The following is a 15,334-nucleotide window of genomic DNA, read 5'->3' as shown; positions in this document are numbered from 1 at the left end:
TAAAAAATAAAATCTTAACCAGGTACTCTCTTCATTGACCAGTTGAACCTTTAAATTTCACAGAAGATACATGCAAAAGAGATCAAGTCCAAAGGTGTTAATCCAATTTAAATTTAAGTTCAATAAATGTAGCAGCCATGTCTTGCTCTAGTTTATATATTCTCCAGTGCCCTTAAGTGAATTAAAAAAAGGAATGAGAAAATCTGAGTTATACTCTGTGGCTCTGTCACTAACAAATTTGTGACCCTAAAAATCTCACTCATTTTCACGATCTCTAAAAATGAAGAAGTTTTCCTAGTCTCTTAAGATTCTCTCCAGCTCTAATGTTTTATGATTTTATAAGGTGCTAAATAAATATATCTTAAATGAATGAAGTATTTCCTCCCTGTAGTTTACTATATACCGTGTCCTGTCACAGAAATGTGAATGTCTGCTCACAGTTTTCATTTATTAGTTCATTAATTCATTAACACCTATTAAATATCTCCGATGTGCTAGGCATTATTCCAGGAATGACAGGAACATAACACTGAACTAAACATAAATTGTTGCCCTCACGCAGACTTACATTTAGTGGAGAAAATAGATGGGAAATATTACAAGTAAATTGGATAAAGACACTGAGATAAAAGATACTGGGAATCTCTTTTGTTCTTTTGTATAAGAAAACTTTGGTTCTTTTGTATTTGAAAAATACATACACATAATTCCTTAAAAGTTATTTATTTTATTCTTTTTAAGGGCAATGTGTTCTTATGTTTGAATAAGGTGGATCTAAGGTCTGAGATCACAAAAGTAGCAGGCCTGACCTACGTCTGCACCTTTGTAAATAGCCCTGCCATTCCTCTTCATGCCATCGGAGGCTGTCCATTACTCAGAAAGAAAATTTTGACCATAAAATTCAAAACACACCTAGTTGCATGGCTTTGGATAAGTCATTTGGGATTCAGTTTTCTAGAAAATGAAGGATTTTCCTAGATAATTTCTAATATCACATTCTTCTTGACTCTAAGTCTGGGATTCGAAATCAATGCTTAAAAACACACTAGCCAGGCCGGGTGCAGTGGCTCATGCCTGTAATCCCAGCACTTTTGGGAGGCCCAGGCAGGAGGATCACCTGAGGTCGGGAGTTCGAGATCAGTCTGACCAACAGGGAGAAACCTCCTCTCTACTAAAAATACAAAAATAATTAGCCTGGCATGGTGGCATAGGCTTGTAATCCCAGCTACCTGGGAGGCTGAGGCAGGAGAATCCCTTGAACCTGGGAGGTGGAGTTTGAGGTGCACCGAGATCGTGCCATTGCACTCCAGCCTGGGCAATAAGAGTGAAACTCTGACACAAAACAAACAAACAAACAAACAAACATACTAGCCAAATTAATAAAAAATTAACGTATGCTAAGATAGAACACATAAAATGCTCAGGATTATTATTTATTTAGTGCTGTAAACATATACTACTCTGAACAAACATTACCAGAAGTCACTACCACAAAAGAAAATATATCTAATATGCCTCATTAACTAGAAAACATTCTATTCCCACAACTCAAAGATATCCTAAACAAAAAGTTGGAGAGAAACAAAACCAAGAAACCCATTTTTCCCCCCCAAATCAATACAACCTTCTCTCTAAGCCACTTATTGTCTAATTTTTCTTCCATTGTGGTTTTGGGGTTTTTCATTAATTAGGTCATTTATCTGTGAAAACAAGATCCACTAAAGGTAGCTGCCCACCTGGAGTCATTTCCCAGTTTGTAATTGATAGGAGCACTTTGGAAACCATTTTCTTGTCACATAATAACACAAACTATGAAATACAAATTACTTTACACCTCTCAGTTGAGATCATCTAAGCACTTTACAAAGCAATCACATCGTTCCTTATACAGATTAAAAAGCTAAAACATGAAGTATGTTAACTCATCTATCTTATGACCCATGACCAATTCAGCAACATGGTGTTAAGAGCACAATGGGGTGAAAAGCGAAAAGAATTTAAAGTCTGTAGGCCTGCGCCCCAGGGCAATTCTGCTACTTACCTGCTTTATGACTTGTGAGGGTAGTGGAGAGCCCTGGGGAGTGGGGAGTCCCTTAATCACTGAAATCTTTCATTTCTTTATATCCCAAATGGAAATAAACACTCTGTCTATTTTGTAGGACTGCTGTCTTGCTCAAGTGATATAACATGTAGAAAAGTGCTTTAAAAAGCATTATATAAATGTTAGTTGAAATCATGTAATAATAATAATAATGATAATCTAGGGGTAGACCTAGAAGTTGGATGCAAGACGCTAACTTCCAAACAAGTTTAGATGCCTAAGTCACAAAATGTCAGAATCGGACAGCACTTTTGAAGTATAATCTAATCATCCATCAGTTGCTTGAGTACCTATCACCATTTTCACCAAGAAGGGATTATTAGATTCGGACCTAGAATTTTACAAAGACTTTCTTCTGTCTCTTAAGAAAGTGATTTCATTATGCTGAATGGGAACTGGCCAGACTCCTCTCACTTGCCTTTGTTGCTAATTTTTGGATCACAAATATTAAGTCAAATTCCTTTTCCACATGATAGTCTTTCAATAGCAATGAGGGCTCTAGGTTTTCCTTTCTCCATACCTTCAACTGCACCTCAGATCATGGTTTCTAATTTCCTAAGCATCTTAGTCAAGTCCTCTGGACAAGCTCACTTATCAACTGGTCCCACTAGTGCAGAAAGAAAATGGACCATCCACCTCATTGTTTTTTTCGTTCTGTTTCTGTTCATGAACATTCATTGGCCCTCCATTTTCATCTTAATTGAGAAGATACCAAGGCACCAAATACAATGAGCTGGCATAACCAATAAAGTGATCGATCATAGCTCTTTATTCATGTTCATGCTTTTCTTCTCTCAAGGCTTAGCATGTGCTAGTTCCCTGCCGCCTCATGCCTTCTACTTTTGTCTAGCTGTCCTTTGAAAAATGAAAGCTTAGTTCCACTGGAACAAACTTCTGGTTTTCTGCAAAAATCCTCAACAACTCCTACTAACAATACTCAGAGATGAACAAAAAGTTTCCTTGGATAAATGCTAAGGTCTGAGAAGAGAATTTACCTGGCGCTGCTCTGAAGGATTCTTCAAATAGCTCACTCAATAATTTTAAGGCTCACATACTTCTGCTTTTTTTTAAAGAAGGAATAAGACAATATCATATAAACAATGTCAAGATAATTACAGCTCTATGCTTAAAAATATACTGTCAGATATTTCCAGTCCATCCTTAGATGCATTACAACATCCATTTCCAGAGATACTGTCTTCCAATAGTGTTGTCTTCCGCCTTAAGGGCTGCTCAGCCAGAATATTATTATTTGGAAAAAATTATGCCATAGTCAGAGACATAAATGTATGAAAAGCTTCATATACAAACATGCTTTCTCTTACAAAATGAATGAAAGCATAAAACTTAGAGGCTCTGGGTGTATTACGTAAGGCTGTGGGTGTATCAAAAAACATGGAAAAGTCTTGGACAATTTCAAAGAGATATCTTAAGGTTATCTGGAGAAAAACTCAACTTTGCTTTCCTTTAGCTGCCTAAAACTGTTTGAAAAACCAAACTTTAAAACTGGCAACTAGCCCTGTAGATGCCCCGGTTTTCTGAGAATAATGTCTTTCTCTCCTATTCATTTTAATACTCGATTTAAAAGTTTTCCATTTTCTATTATAAGCTCTGAATTTACTCTAAATTATAATAATTTACAGCTACTTCATCGCCCCGTGTTCCTTTTTTTTTTTTTTTTGAGATGGAGTCTCTCTCTGTCACCAGGCTGGAGTGCAGTGGCACGATCATGGCTCACTATAACCTCCGCCTCCTGGGTTCGAGTGATTCTCCTGCCTCAGCCTCCTGAGTAACTGGGACTACAGGTGCATGCCACCATGCCCAGCTAATTTTTGTATTTTTAGTAGAGATGGGGTTTCACCATGTTGGCCAGGATGGTCTTGATCTCTTGGCCTCGTGATCTGCCCTCCTCAGCCTCCCAAAGTGCTGGGATTTACAGGCATGAGCCACCCCTTGTTCTTTTTAAGCATCTATCACTAGAACTCAGAGCCTCCTTTAGTATCAACATATTTTTCTAGTTGTCCAGGAAAAAATTTGCTCTAAAATGCAAGCACTTGAACCAACGCTTCCTGTAGGTGAGCTGGGCTAAACATCCACTGTCTGGTTTATTGAATTGGGTAAGAATTTTCTTCTACCTCCAACTTTCTACTATGTTTCCTCCCTTTCCTCTACAGGGTAGTGTTTAGAGGCCCTCTCAATGACACTAGTGTTAATGGAAAGACACATGTCCATGGTAAGGAAATCTGTTATAGCCAAAACTTAAGTCCAAGTAGATGGCAAATGCCCACATTATAGAGACTGTATCTTCCCTTTAGAGATGTAGACTCATCCAACTGCTTTATCACGGTTCAACATCTGTGGCATTTACCTAATATTGTAATGCAACAGTCACAAGTTATAATGAACATGGACAAAAGAAGGCATGGAAACACTATAACTATCACCTTTTCAGAAGAAATCATTTAAAAAAAAAAAAAAAACCCAGCTGAGATAGTTAAGGGTTTCTGCTTGTTATATTTTATTAAAAACCTGACTTGAAAAAATAAGAACAGTGGCTATTAGTGATTTGCCTTCTCCCAAAGTCAAGAGAAGAACTACAGACTGCAAAATGGCTGATAGGGAGGTATTAGGTAGACTGTCTTCCTAATGTATGTACCTCAGCCATGTCATAGCAGTTAATTCAGGATGTTAAAGATAGTTGAAACATATCAGTGACATTGAAGTCCAAATCACAAACATGTGATCTTGGGCAGAAGCAGTCCCTCCATCTCTCACTTGAAGATCATAACTTCATAAGGAAAAGTTATGACATAGGAGAGAAACAGTCAATTACTGACAATCGCCAGGAACAGCATTTATATACCTCTCTGTAATGGTAATGTATTGTAATAGACATGAGGTCAGAAGAGTGAGGCCAAATTCCAAAATTATTAGCTATGTGACCTTGAACAACTCATCGAGCCTCTCTGAATCTCTATTTCCCCATCCAAAAAATGAAATGAAGACATCATTGCCAGATCTGCCAGTCATGTTGTGGCTGCGACTTGGTTTTTTAAACATATGGAGCTCTAGGTAAACGTCAGCTTTTGTCATCACTACCACAATTGTCCCCATCTCACCAGCAATAGAAGGTGTGTATGTCTGGTAAGAAATAAAAAAAAAAATGGGAAATTTCAAAGACCCACTGTAGTCGTTAAAACATGAAAGTTGAGAAGGTACAGAAATGTCAATCTCTCTACCCACCCAAGGAGGGATTCTTAAGGTAATTCATTTGTGACAGGCTTCAGTACATTTTTAGAGAGGAGGGGAGTCCTTATAGTTGTTGCAGTTATAGCATCTCTAGCTGTTTTAACCTGAAGTGATTCTGCCTCCCCACATTTATCTATCTCTGTTTGTCTACATATATCTGTCAATCATCCCTCTCTCTCTTTCTCTCTCTCTATTTCTGTCACTCTATCACTATTTCAAAATAAAATTGTAGACATAATCATACCTCACCTTATATTTCAACAAATAGCTCATAAAAATAGATTTTCCTGCATAATCACAACACCATTAATATCATCATTAAATTAACATTGATGTATTATCTAATATATCATTCATATTCAAATTTCTCTAAGTTTGCTACCAATCCTTTATAGCTTTTTTTTTCATCCAGAATTCAATCAAGACACATGCCTTGCATTTGAATGGCATGTCTCTTCAATTTCCTTTAATCTAGAATAGTGTTTTTTAACATTGACAGTGTGGAAGAATTCAGGACAGGTGTCTTGAAGCATGTCCCATCATCTGCATTTTTTACTTCCTCATGGTTGGATAGAGCTGAAATATTTTAGCAAGACCACTGCCTAGATGATGCTGCAAACTTCCTACCTTCAGTTGGCACATGCCAGTCTGTCCCATTATTGAGGATGTTAAATTTCATTACTTGGTTTAAGATGGCTTCCAGGAGACCTCTCCATTATAAAAGTTCCTTTTCTCCTTTGTACTTAAGTCATCTGTGAGGTGATCTTCTGGTACCTCTCCCAATACTTTTAAGCATACGATAATTATAATTCAATAAAAATAAAACTGTTAAGAGTGATGAGGGGCTCTGTAAAGAAGCAATAACTATAATAACATGTTCATGAATCATTCCACTTATGAAAAAAAAAAGAGTGTGTCTTGGAAGCAAAGCAATATGACCACAAAGGCACCCACTCCGTTGACACCATTTATTTACATTTTGTTCACTTTCACTCCCTAGTACAGCTTGTAGTCTAGCAGGAGATCTACAACATGAAAGCACTTAATTACCTTCAGTAAATCAGCTATAGTTTAAATAAAAATTCCAGCATTAAATAGGCAAAGTAGTAAAGAAAGAGTAGGTGATGGGATTTTGGCAGGGCTGAGAGGACAGTCCTGCAAAAAAGAGAAGTTATTTAAGGGAAGTGCTTGGCAATGCTATTTTCAGTCCAGAATAGGCCAAAGGTAAAACTCTGACAGAAAGCAAGAGAAGACTTTATCTATCGCTCTTGGGTCAGACCCTGCTGATGCAAACACACTGCTATGTATTCTTTCTGCTCATCCTCAGGCAGACTTATGGACTCTCACATAGCAGCTCAGTCACACCCAACACAGTGCTGATATCTGCACTGAAATCCTTGACATCTGTGACTCTCTTGTCCTTCCTAGGAACCCGTGAGCTCCATGAGGGCAGAGCCTCTGCATTTGGGTGTCCCTAACACCCAGCACAGTAGCAGGCACAGGCTTCATGTTTAAAGCACGGAACAATAAAGGACAGTTCTTTTCACGAGTCCTTTGCCTCTTGATTTCATCTTGCTGGTAAGAGGTGCATCCTGGCTCTGAAGCCTGTGTTTTTAACCACTATCCATAGAGCAGTTCTCATGGCATGTGATCTCAATGTGCAAGGGCTCATTATAGACAATAACGTTCTTAGCCTTTAGCCGGACATTGAAAGCCTTCCCTAGATTGGTCCGAACCTACCACTTGAACCTTATTTCCCAGTATATGCTACTTCTCACGTGCACACTTCACTCCAATGGTTTTATTCCCTGTTATGTCGAAACTCCCCTCATGAGAAATGACTTCACTTCTCTACTATCTTCCTACTTCCAAATGTCAATTAGCACAATTTTAAAGACTTACTCAAAGGCTAACTATTCCATAAACACTTTTCCATTCCTCTCTCTTGATTTTATCTTTCCTTTTTCTGAATTCTCAAAGAACACTTGATGAACATTGATTAAGTCACTTGTCACTTTCTGCCTTGTGCTTATAATATAACATCATAACTCTGTGCACATATCCTATTAGACTATAAGAACCTCAAAGGTAAGACCCACATCTACCCCCACCACCACCTAGCAGAGCAGCCTGAATATTATCATAGGCACTTTTTTTTTTGTTTTCTACATAACGTGAATTTTCTTTAAATAATCCTGGCCTCAACTTATATTTTGTTAATTCTGTGTACTTAGAAGAGAATGCTCATCTCTTATTTCCCATCTGTCCAAAGCTAATCTCCACCATAAACACTCTTCTAAATATGTAGCCTGGCTAGCTTTCCCGATCTTTTACAGTGTGGTGTTTAAATGTACAGATCTGGATTCTAATTCAGTTCTGCAATGTATCAGCTATTAACGTTAGGCAAATTAATAGTTCTGTGCCTTAATTTCAAAATCTGAAAATGATAATAGTATCTATTTCACAGGGTTATGTTTTCCTATAAGAGTGAAATGAGCTAATTCCTATAACGTAAATAAAATATAGTGCTGCCACATCATAAGCACTCAATAAAAGTTAGCCATTTTTCCAAATTTTCAAATGGTTATTCATCCCCATTTGGCAATGATTATTTACCAATTGGTGACATATGTTGTATTGTTGCTAGGAACTTAAATTTAAGTTGAGCATTATTAATGGATTTTTAATGAGCATATCTTATGTCTTAAATAAACTACAAGCCCCAAGAGCATGGGAGAACCTTGAGTATTGTATTGAGCATATTCTACATGCCAAGAACTTGGCTAAGTGCTTTGTATAAATATTTCATTCATTTCTTAAAACAACAGTATAAGCTAGTTATTATTCCAGTATTACAGATAAAACAAAACAAAAATGAAGGTTTAGAGGGAATAATACTTGTTCAAATGTTCTAAGCTACTAAGTAGTAGAGCTTGGACAGTTCTTGAAGGGAAAGGTAATGATTTATATCTGTTTCCCAGAGTGTTCAATATACATTCATTCATGCAATTAGCATCTATGTTCAGTTTTTTTTTTGTGGCTATATATTGGGTTGCTATGATATTTGAAGCATATATACTTGGTAAATCAGCTTTTCCTTTTTAATAGGGCCTAAATACAGTGACCTTATTTTTCACTTTTAAAACATGTATTTTAGACCCCATTATAAACCCTCCTTATATGGCAATGACAAGACCATTAATAAACTTTTTGTGTATTTTGATGTAACTAGAAACCTTCGTGGATTTTCTATGTTTTGTTTTACTGTTCTCCATGCATTGTTGTTAATCTCCATCAATTTATGTTTAGCTTTATTGTTATACTTTAGATTAAGGATGTTTGTACATTGAACTTATTACTGCTGAAAGAAATGCTAGAGAACGTTTGCCCCAACCGTTGATATAGTGAGGTGGGAAATGGGGTTCAGGCAGATGGGTGACATGTCAGTATTTTGGCCAGTGAGGGACAGAGAAGAGACCACAACCAGATGTTTCATTCCCACTCTTTGTGCTCTTTTAGCTGAGCTAAACTGCCACTCGAACACAAATAAAAGCCAGGGTTTTCATATCCTAATACCTCCTACTTCATCTACTGTGTGTTTTTGGACTGGTGTGGTCAGTTAACCTGTCATTACATATTCCCATATAGGAGCAAAGAAGACATGAAAATAGAAAATATTTGAAGAAGCAAAAATCCTGTGCAATTTCCCCATTTTTGTGCCTTTACTAATACTCTTCCCCAAATGTCCTTTCTCTATTTGTCCTTAAAGCAGTGCCACTCAAAAAGTGGTCCATGGATGGGTGTCTAAGAAATGCTTATCACCCTGGATGAGATAAATATAGGAACAAAGGATTAATATTTAGAAACTAGTATAAAAATTTAAAAGAGTAATTTGTTAACGGTTAACTCTAATAAAGATAAAATTTCATCTTCCATTTTATTTTGCGTCTTTTATTTCCCTAGTAATTAATTTTAACTGACTCAGCAAAAATACTGGTCTCCAACAGGTTGGGAGGAAAATGGTCTTCTGCCACAGAAAATGTGAAAGGCACTGGTTTAAAGGGCTCAGATTCAAGTGCCACCATTTCTTTATCAAAGTATTCCTGATGCTCCTAATAAATGGAGCTTTTAAAACTTCTGGCCAGGCACGGTGGCTCACACCTGTAATCCCAAGCACTTCGGGAGGCTGATGCGGGTGGATCACCTGAGGTCAGGAGTTCAAGACCAGCCTGGCCAACATGGCGAAACCTCATCTCTACTAAAAATACAGAAACTAGCCAGGTGTGGCGGTGGGCACCTGTAATCCCAGCTACTCGGGAGGCTGAGGCAGGAGAATCGCTTAAAACCCAGAAGTGGAGGTTGCAGTGAGCCAAGATCATGCCAGTATACTCTAGCCTGGGTGACAGAGCAAGACTCTGTCTCAAAAATAAAATAAAATAAAATAAAATAAAATAAAATAAAATAAAATTTGCAACAATTGACCTATGCCTTCTCACGTCTTTTATCACTTTCTACCTAGACTAGTAATTATTTGTATGCTTGTCTTACCTCTTTCTGAACAATTTTAACATCACTGAGGACAGGTTATGTGTCCACAGAACCTCACAAGTGGCATATAATTCATAAATTTGCATTATATTCATGGACTGGAAGGATTAACCATTCCTCGTTATTAACAAGTTTGAAGAGGGGAAAATTAGAACTACAAAGAAAACATCATTTCTTGAACTGAGATAGAAAAAAAGATTAAGAGTACCATCTGGAAATTGGATATTAGACAATATCCAATTCCACATTTTTTACTTGAAGCTTTAGACCAGTGAGAAATGGGAACATACACAGAAATCCTATTTCTGCCTAATGGGGAGCTAATAAGTTGTCAAAAAATAAGCCTTCTTTTTTAAAACAAAAAACAAAAAAAAACAGGATCTCACTCTGTTGTCCAGGCTGGAGTGCAGTGGCACAATCACAGCTCACTGCAGCCACAGCTCACTGCAGCCTCGACCTCTCAGGCTCAGGTGATTCTCTAGCCTCAGCCTTCTGAGAAGCTGGGACTACAAGCACATGCCACCACACTCAGCTAATTTTTGTATTTTTAATGGAGACAGGGTTTCCCCATGTTGCCTAGGCTGGTAAAAAATAAGTCTCAACAATAAAATTTGTATCTAAGGAAACTCTAAGGACCACTGAAATTTTAGTATAAGCTAAGTAGACATCACATTTATGGCAGTCTTACAAATGCAAATCCTACAATTACTTAGTTGTGTGGGGATGTATATCAACTCCCATGCATCTGGACTCAAACACTTTACCGGTGGAGCTGATAATAGTTCCAATTACTAAGGAAGGAAATCAGAACAAGATAGTTACTTCAGAAGTTAGCTCTAAGCCCCACTCACCAAAGTATTCGTCAGCAGGTGGATTTTCCATGTCATACAGCATCTTTTTGGTCAGATGCTCAAGCTCATCCTCTGGGCGGAATGAAGGGGGAACTGACGAAGGCCCCAGTTGCCCTGTATGGCCACCCTGAAAGGCAGAAAGCATACGGTCCTTTAATTGCCACCTAGACCATCAACCAAGGCAGTCAGCCTAAATAAGCAGTGATTGCACTGGAGAGGAAAAAGCACTGGACGTGGCTGTCAGGAGACCTGGGTTTTAGAATTAGTTTTATCACTTATTCAGTGGCTAACCTTGGACACATCTCTTTACTCATTTGCCTTATCTAGATGAGTCATCTATCAGGCTTTAGAAATCCATGTTTATAATAGGGAGAATCTATTTTGTTCAACAATTGCTAAGTAATCACTATTTGCTGTTACACATTTATGAGAAAAATAAATTGAGTCTTTCTTTCTTATGAACCTTACAGTGAAGTGAGAGATACAGGCACATTAATAATTAAAGAAAAACAGCTGCAGAAAAGGCAAAGTGAGGGCATAAGGTGGGACCTCTCGCATAGCCCGCAATGGACTTCCTGAAGAGAGGTGGCAGAGCAGGCTGGGCCTTATTCAGCTAAAAGGGAGAAAACATACAGGTAGAAGTTTCTCACACTCGGGTTAAAAAAGTCAAGCAACATAAAGAGCTTGTGGAAGTTGTGTGCTTTGGGACTACGTATAAACTTTGAGATAGGAAATGAGATAAATCTTATCGAGTACAGGAGTCCAGAAAGCGAACATTTTGGTTCTAGTTCTCTTGTTCCAGTTAAGGAAGTTGAGTAATTTCATTTTTCCAGCACTGCAAACAGCCAGATTTCAAATAGTGATGATAAGTCAATAGCATTGATACTGGGTTGGTGTTGAAATGGGTGGGTGAGAGCAAAGCTATGAGGATGTGAAGACATACAGAGTGAAATGATGGACTTTGGGGCTTGGGCGCGGCCAGGTTGGGCAGGGGGTGAGGGATAAAAGACTCCATATAAAATGTGTAGTCTTTTATCCCTCATCCCCTGTACCCATATGGGACATACAGGGCCACTGGGGCCTTTGTCTATTCCCCCTTCATTCTACTCTTATGGGTGGTACAGTGTACACTGCTTGGGTGATAGGTGCACTAAAGTCTCAGAATTCACCACTATAGAACCCATCCATGTAACCAAAACTCACATGTACCCCAAAACATACTGCAATAAAAATAATAATAATTAAAAAATAGGTGGGTGAGCCAGAATTATAGCAATGTAAGAGAATCAAATATCAATCGAGAGAGTACTTGAGATCATCAATGAAGAATAAAAAGTATGTAAAAATGGAATAAAGGCCATATACTAGATTTAATGTAGCTTTGTGCTATGTGATTAAAAGGGAATTTATCACACTTTCCATTGCATATAAATTTGACCATTTCTAATATCTCACCCCAACATTCTTAATAAAAGTGTTATAAAAACAGAAATGCTATTATTTAAATTTAGAACTGATGATGACGTCCACCATGGGTAACGGGCAGAGATGTGGGTTGGGAATGCTCTTGCCTTGATATTTATACATTGTTAAAATAGTTGGCCAAAAGGTTCTCTTTTCAGAATGTTTACAAGAGTAAGTTCAACAAAACTGGAAGCTACACATTCATTCTCCTATTATCTTCACTACACCAAACGAGCTCTTGGGTGTGAAAATCCTGTAAAGTACAAATCTCTGAACACATGCTATCATTCCCAACATTTACTACAACAACTCCAAGACGGGTATTAATCATTTGTGTGATGTCTAAAGCGTTAAATGTCTTCTAAACATAGTCAAGAAGGTTGATTAGTACCTATTTGGCCTTTTCTCTAAAATAATTTTCATTTTTTTTTGGTTTCCCAAAATATACAGATATTTGAAGTACAGACACACAGAAGGCTGAAAAGGCCAAAAATATTTTATGCTGATCACTAACCTTAGCCTGAGATTTTTTTGCATTGTTGAACAATTTGGATTAGAGATGAGACAGTGATGAGTAAACTATGGCATACGCTCAGGTTACCGACAAAAAAATTGAGTTGCTTGCCTGGATCTGAAGAACCATTATGCTAATCTCCTCTTTGTGAGACAGGGAAACTGGGACCCCCCCAAAAATCAGGGAGGGCTAGTTTTGATAAAGTCAGGACAAGAGCTCATCTTTTACTGACTTATTTATTAGCAAACATTAAGGATTAAACTTAGGACCTCCTCTGAACGGTAAACATTACCTGTCATATGAGGATTAGAGGAGCTACTGAATTATTCAGTTACTCTTTTGTTTATTGTTTTATCCACTCATTCTTACAGGGTTTATTTTGTGTACCTTCTGTAAGAACCCAGGAGGGACATGAAGATATATTACACACAACCTTTGTTTTTGAGAGTTTTGCAGTCTAGTGGGGGTAAGAAACATGCACAAATGATTAATTATAAAAAGCGCAGGTCGGGCGCAGTGGCTCACATCAGTAATCCCAGCATTTTGGGAAGCCAAGGCTGGCAGATCACTTGAGGCCCAAAGTTCAAGACCAGCCTGGCCAAAACTGTGAAACCCCGTATCTACTAAAAATATAAAAATTAGCCAGGTGTGATAATGCATGCCTGTAATCCCAGCTACTTGGGAAGCTGGGGCATGAAAATCGCTTGAACCTGGGTGGTAGAGTTTGAGCCAAGATTGTGCCACTGAATTCCAACCTTGGTGAAAGAGGCAGATTCTATTTTCAAAAAAAAAAAAAAAAAAATTAAAAATATATATACAGCATAGTATATTGATAGGTGTTTGCATAAACATGCATATTGGATGAATGGTTGCCAGTATTGTTAAACTTTAAATTGCATATATGTGGCTTGCTTCCAGGAAAATTGTACAGAAGTACTCATACAAGTGAATAAAATTAAATGACGAAGGTTGGTCACAGGAGCCATATTTGAGAGGAAAAACAAGGACTAACAAGGTAAACTAACCAGCAAAAGAATCACCTAAATAGCCAATGACAGATACATACATTGTAAATCTATGGAACAAGCCTGCAAAGATGAACAAGACATGTTTCACAAAGAACAAATCCAATTGCAGAATAGGATAGAGTAACTACAGTTTCTTTACAGATCTATATAAAGACCAGGTACCGAAATGTTAAAGGAGATTCTTTCTGGCAGGTGGAATCTTAGGGGACTTTCACTTTCTACATTTGTTTCTTTATTGTACAGCATGTAGTTCTACTTTTGTAATCCATGAATATAAATTTTTTTAAACATGATGACTTCAAGTGATAAAGATACGCTGGACATGACCCGCTATCCTGGAGCTTCCAACCCAGGCCAAGTGAAGGACGCTGAGAGGAGCACAGTTTCAAAGTTGAGACGTAGTTTGGTGTGAGTGGGAAAAACTACAAGTGGTTCAGTATTTCGGTATGGACAGGTGGAAAAATAGGAAGGGTCAGTTAATTACTGCTTCCATGCCATGCTGACATGTTTAGGGCTTCTCGGTGAGCTAGGGGCTCCAGGCCTTGGGTAAGAACATGGATAAGTCTCAAAATCTAATGTGTTAAACTGTCTTTTGACAAAACAACAACAACAACAACAACAAAACAGGTATCTGTAGTGTACACAAAATTTACTTACAATTTCAAGAAGTTCAGAGACCACAGGGAATATATTTGCATGTTCTCAGTTAGGAACATTCAGGCATTAGAAACCACGATAAGTGTTTTTAGAAGCGTGTTCTAATCATATTTAGAAAGTTCCCTCTGAAGTAGAGTGTGAATGGGAGAGCAGCAAGACTGAAATGAGATGGTGAGTTTATCTAATATACTAGTGGCCAGAGATAAAGGAATACATTATATGGCAGTATCATTATGGCTAGAGACAGAGATTTGACTATGACCTTCACTTGGCATCCTTAGGTGAGCTTGTCAACCTTTCATAACTTCAGGTTCTCTTCTATCAATGGACTTGCCATTGGTACCTCACAGTCTCTGTAAGAATTAAAGTGAGATAACCCACATTTCACGATAAATACAGTTTAACTACTTTTAGACAATTGTAACAAAGAGGATCTCTTTGAATCTCTCAAACTGCCTCTGAGGGAGTGGATTATTACAATTCAGGTAGTGGAATTGAAAATGAGTTTGGGAAGTGATCTATACCTTTTCTCCAGGCTTGTAATACAGGGAGACCTTGAGCCCAAAATATGGTGTCACCTGTCTCCAAACGCCATGCATTTTTTCCCCAACCAAACAATGCTTCCCAAAGAAAGTTCTAGAAAAGGATAAAATATTACCTCTAATAATAATGGTGCGAGTTGTTTTAATTAAGCCAAATGACTCTTAGAGAAAACTTGATAATTCCTGTCTTCAGTCTTAGGGTGGACCCTCAGAGAACAGACACAATTTATCATTGTCTCAACCCAATATCAGTTTCCCTTTCAATATAAACAAGGCAGCAAGAAGGCCGATCCTGTCCTTTATAAATCTAAGCCAGAAATTTAGATTCTACCCCTAGCACTTACATTTCAAGTATAAATCTAATTTCAAAGTACTTACCT

At 37.7% G+C, this 15,334-nt stretch overlaps 1 protein-coding gene across 3 annotated transcripts in view; it reads right to left on the bottom strand.

Annotated features, from left to right (window-relative positions):
• LPP (LIM domain containing preferred translocation partner in lipoma) overlaps nt 1–15,334 on the bottom strand; it is a 722,568-nt gene that overhangs the window by 156,150 nt on the left and 551,084 nt on the right. For all 3 annotated transcript variants that reach the window (XM_032171893.2, XM_032171894.2, XM_058426503.1), the window contains one exon: nt 10,750–10,876. In XM_032171893.2, coding sequence (XP_032027784.1) covers nt 10,750–10,876 — 127 coding nt within the window. The remainder of the gene's footprint in view (nt 1–10,749; nt 10,877–15,334) is intronic.

The sequence above is a fragment of the Hylobates moloch genome, unplaced genomic scaffold, assembly GCF_009828535.3.
Source record: "Hylobates moloch isolate HMO894 unplaced genomic scaffold, HMol_V3 SCAFFOLD_13, whole genome shotgun sequence".
Lineage (NCBI taxonomy): Eukaryota > Metazoa > Chordata > Mammalia > Primates > Hylobatidae > Hylobates > Hylobates moloch.
Note: the sequence above shows the minus strand (reverse complement) of the source record. Positions and strands in the feature narration are given on the sequence as shown.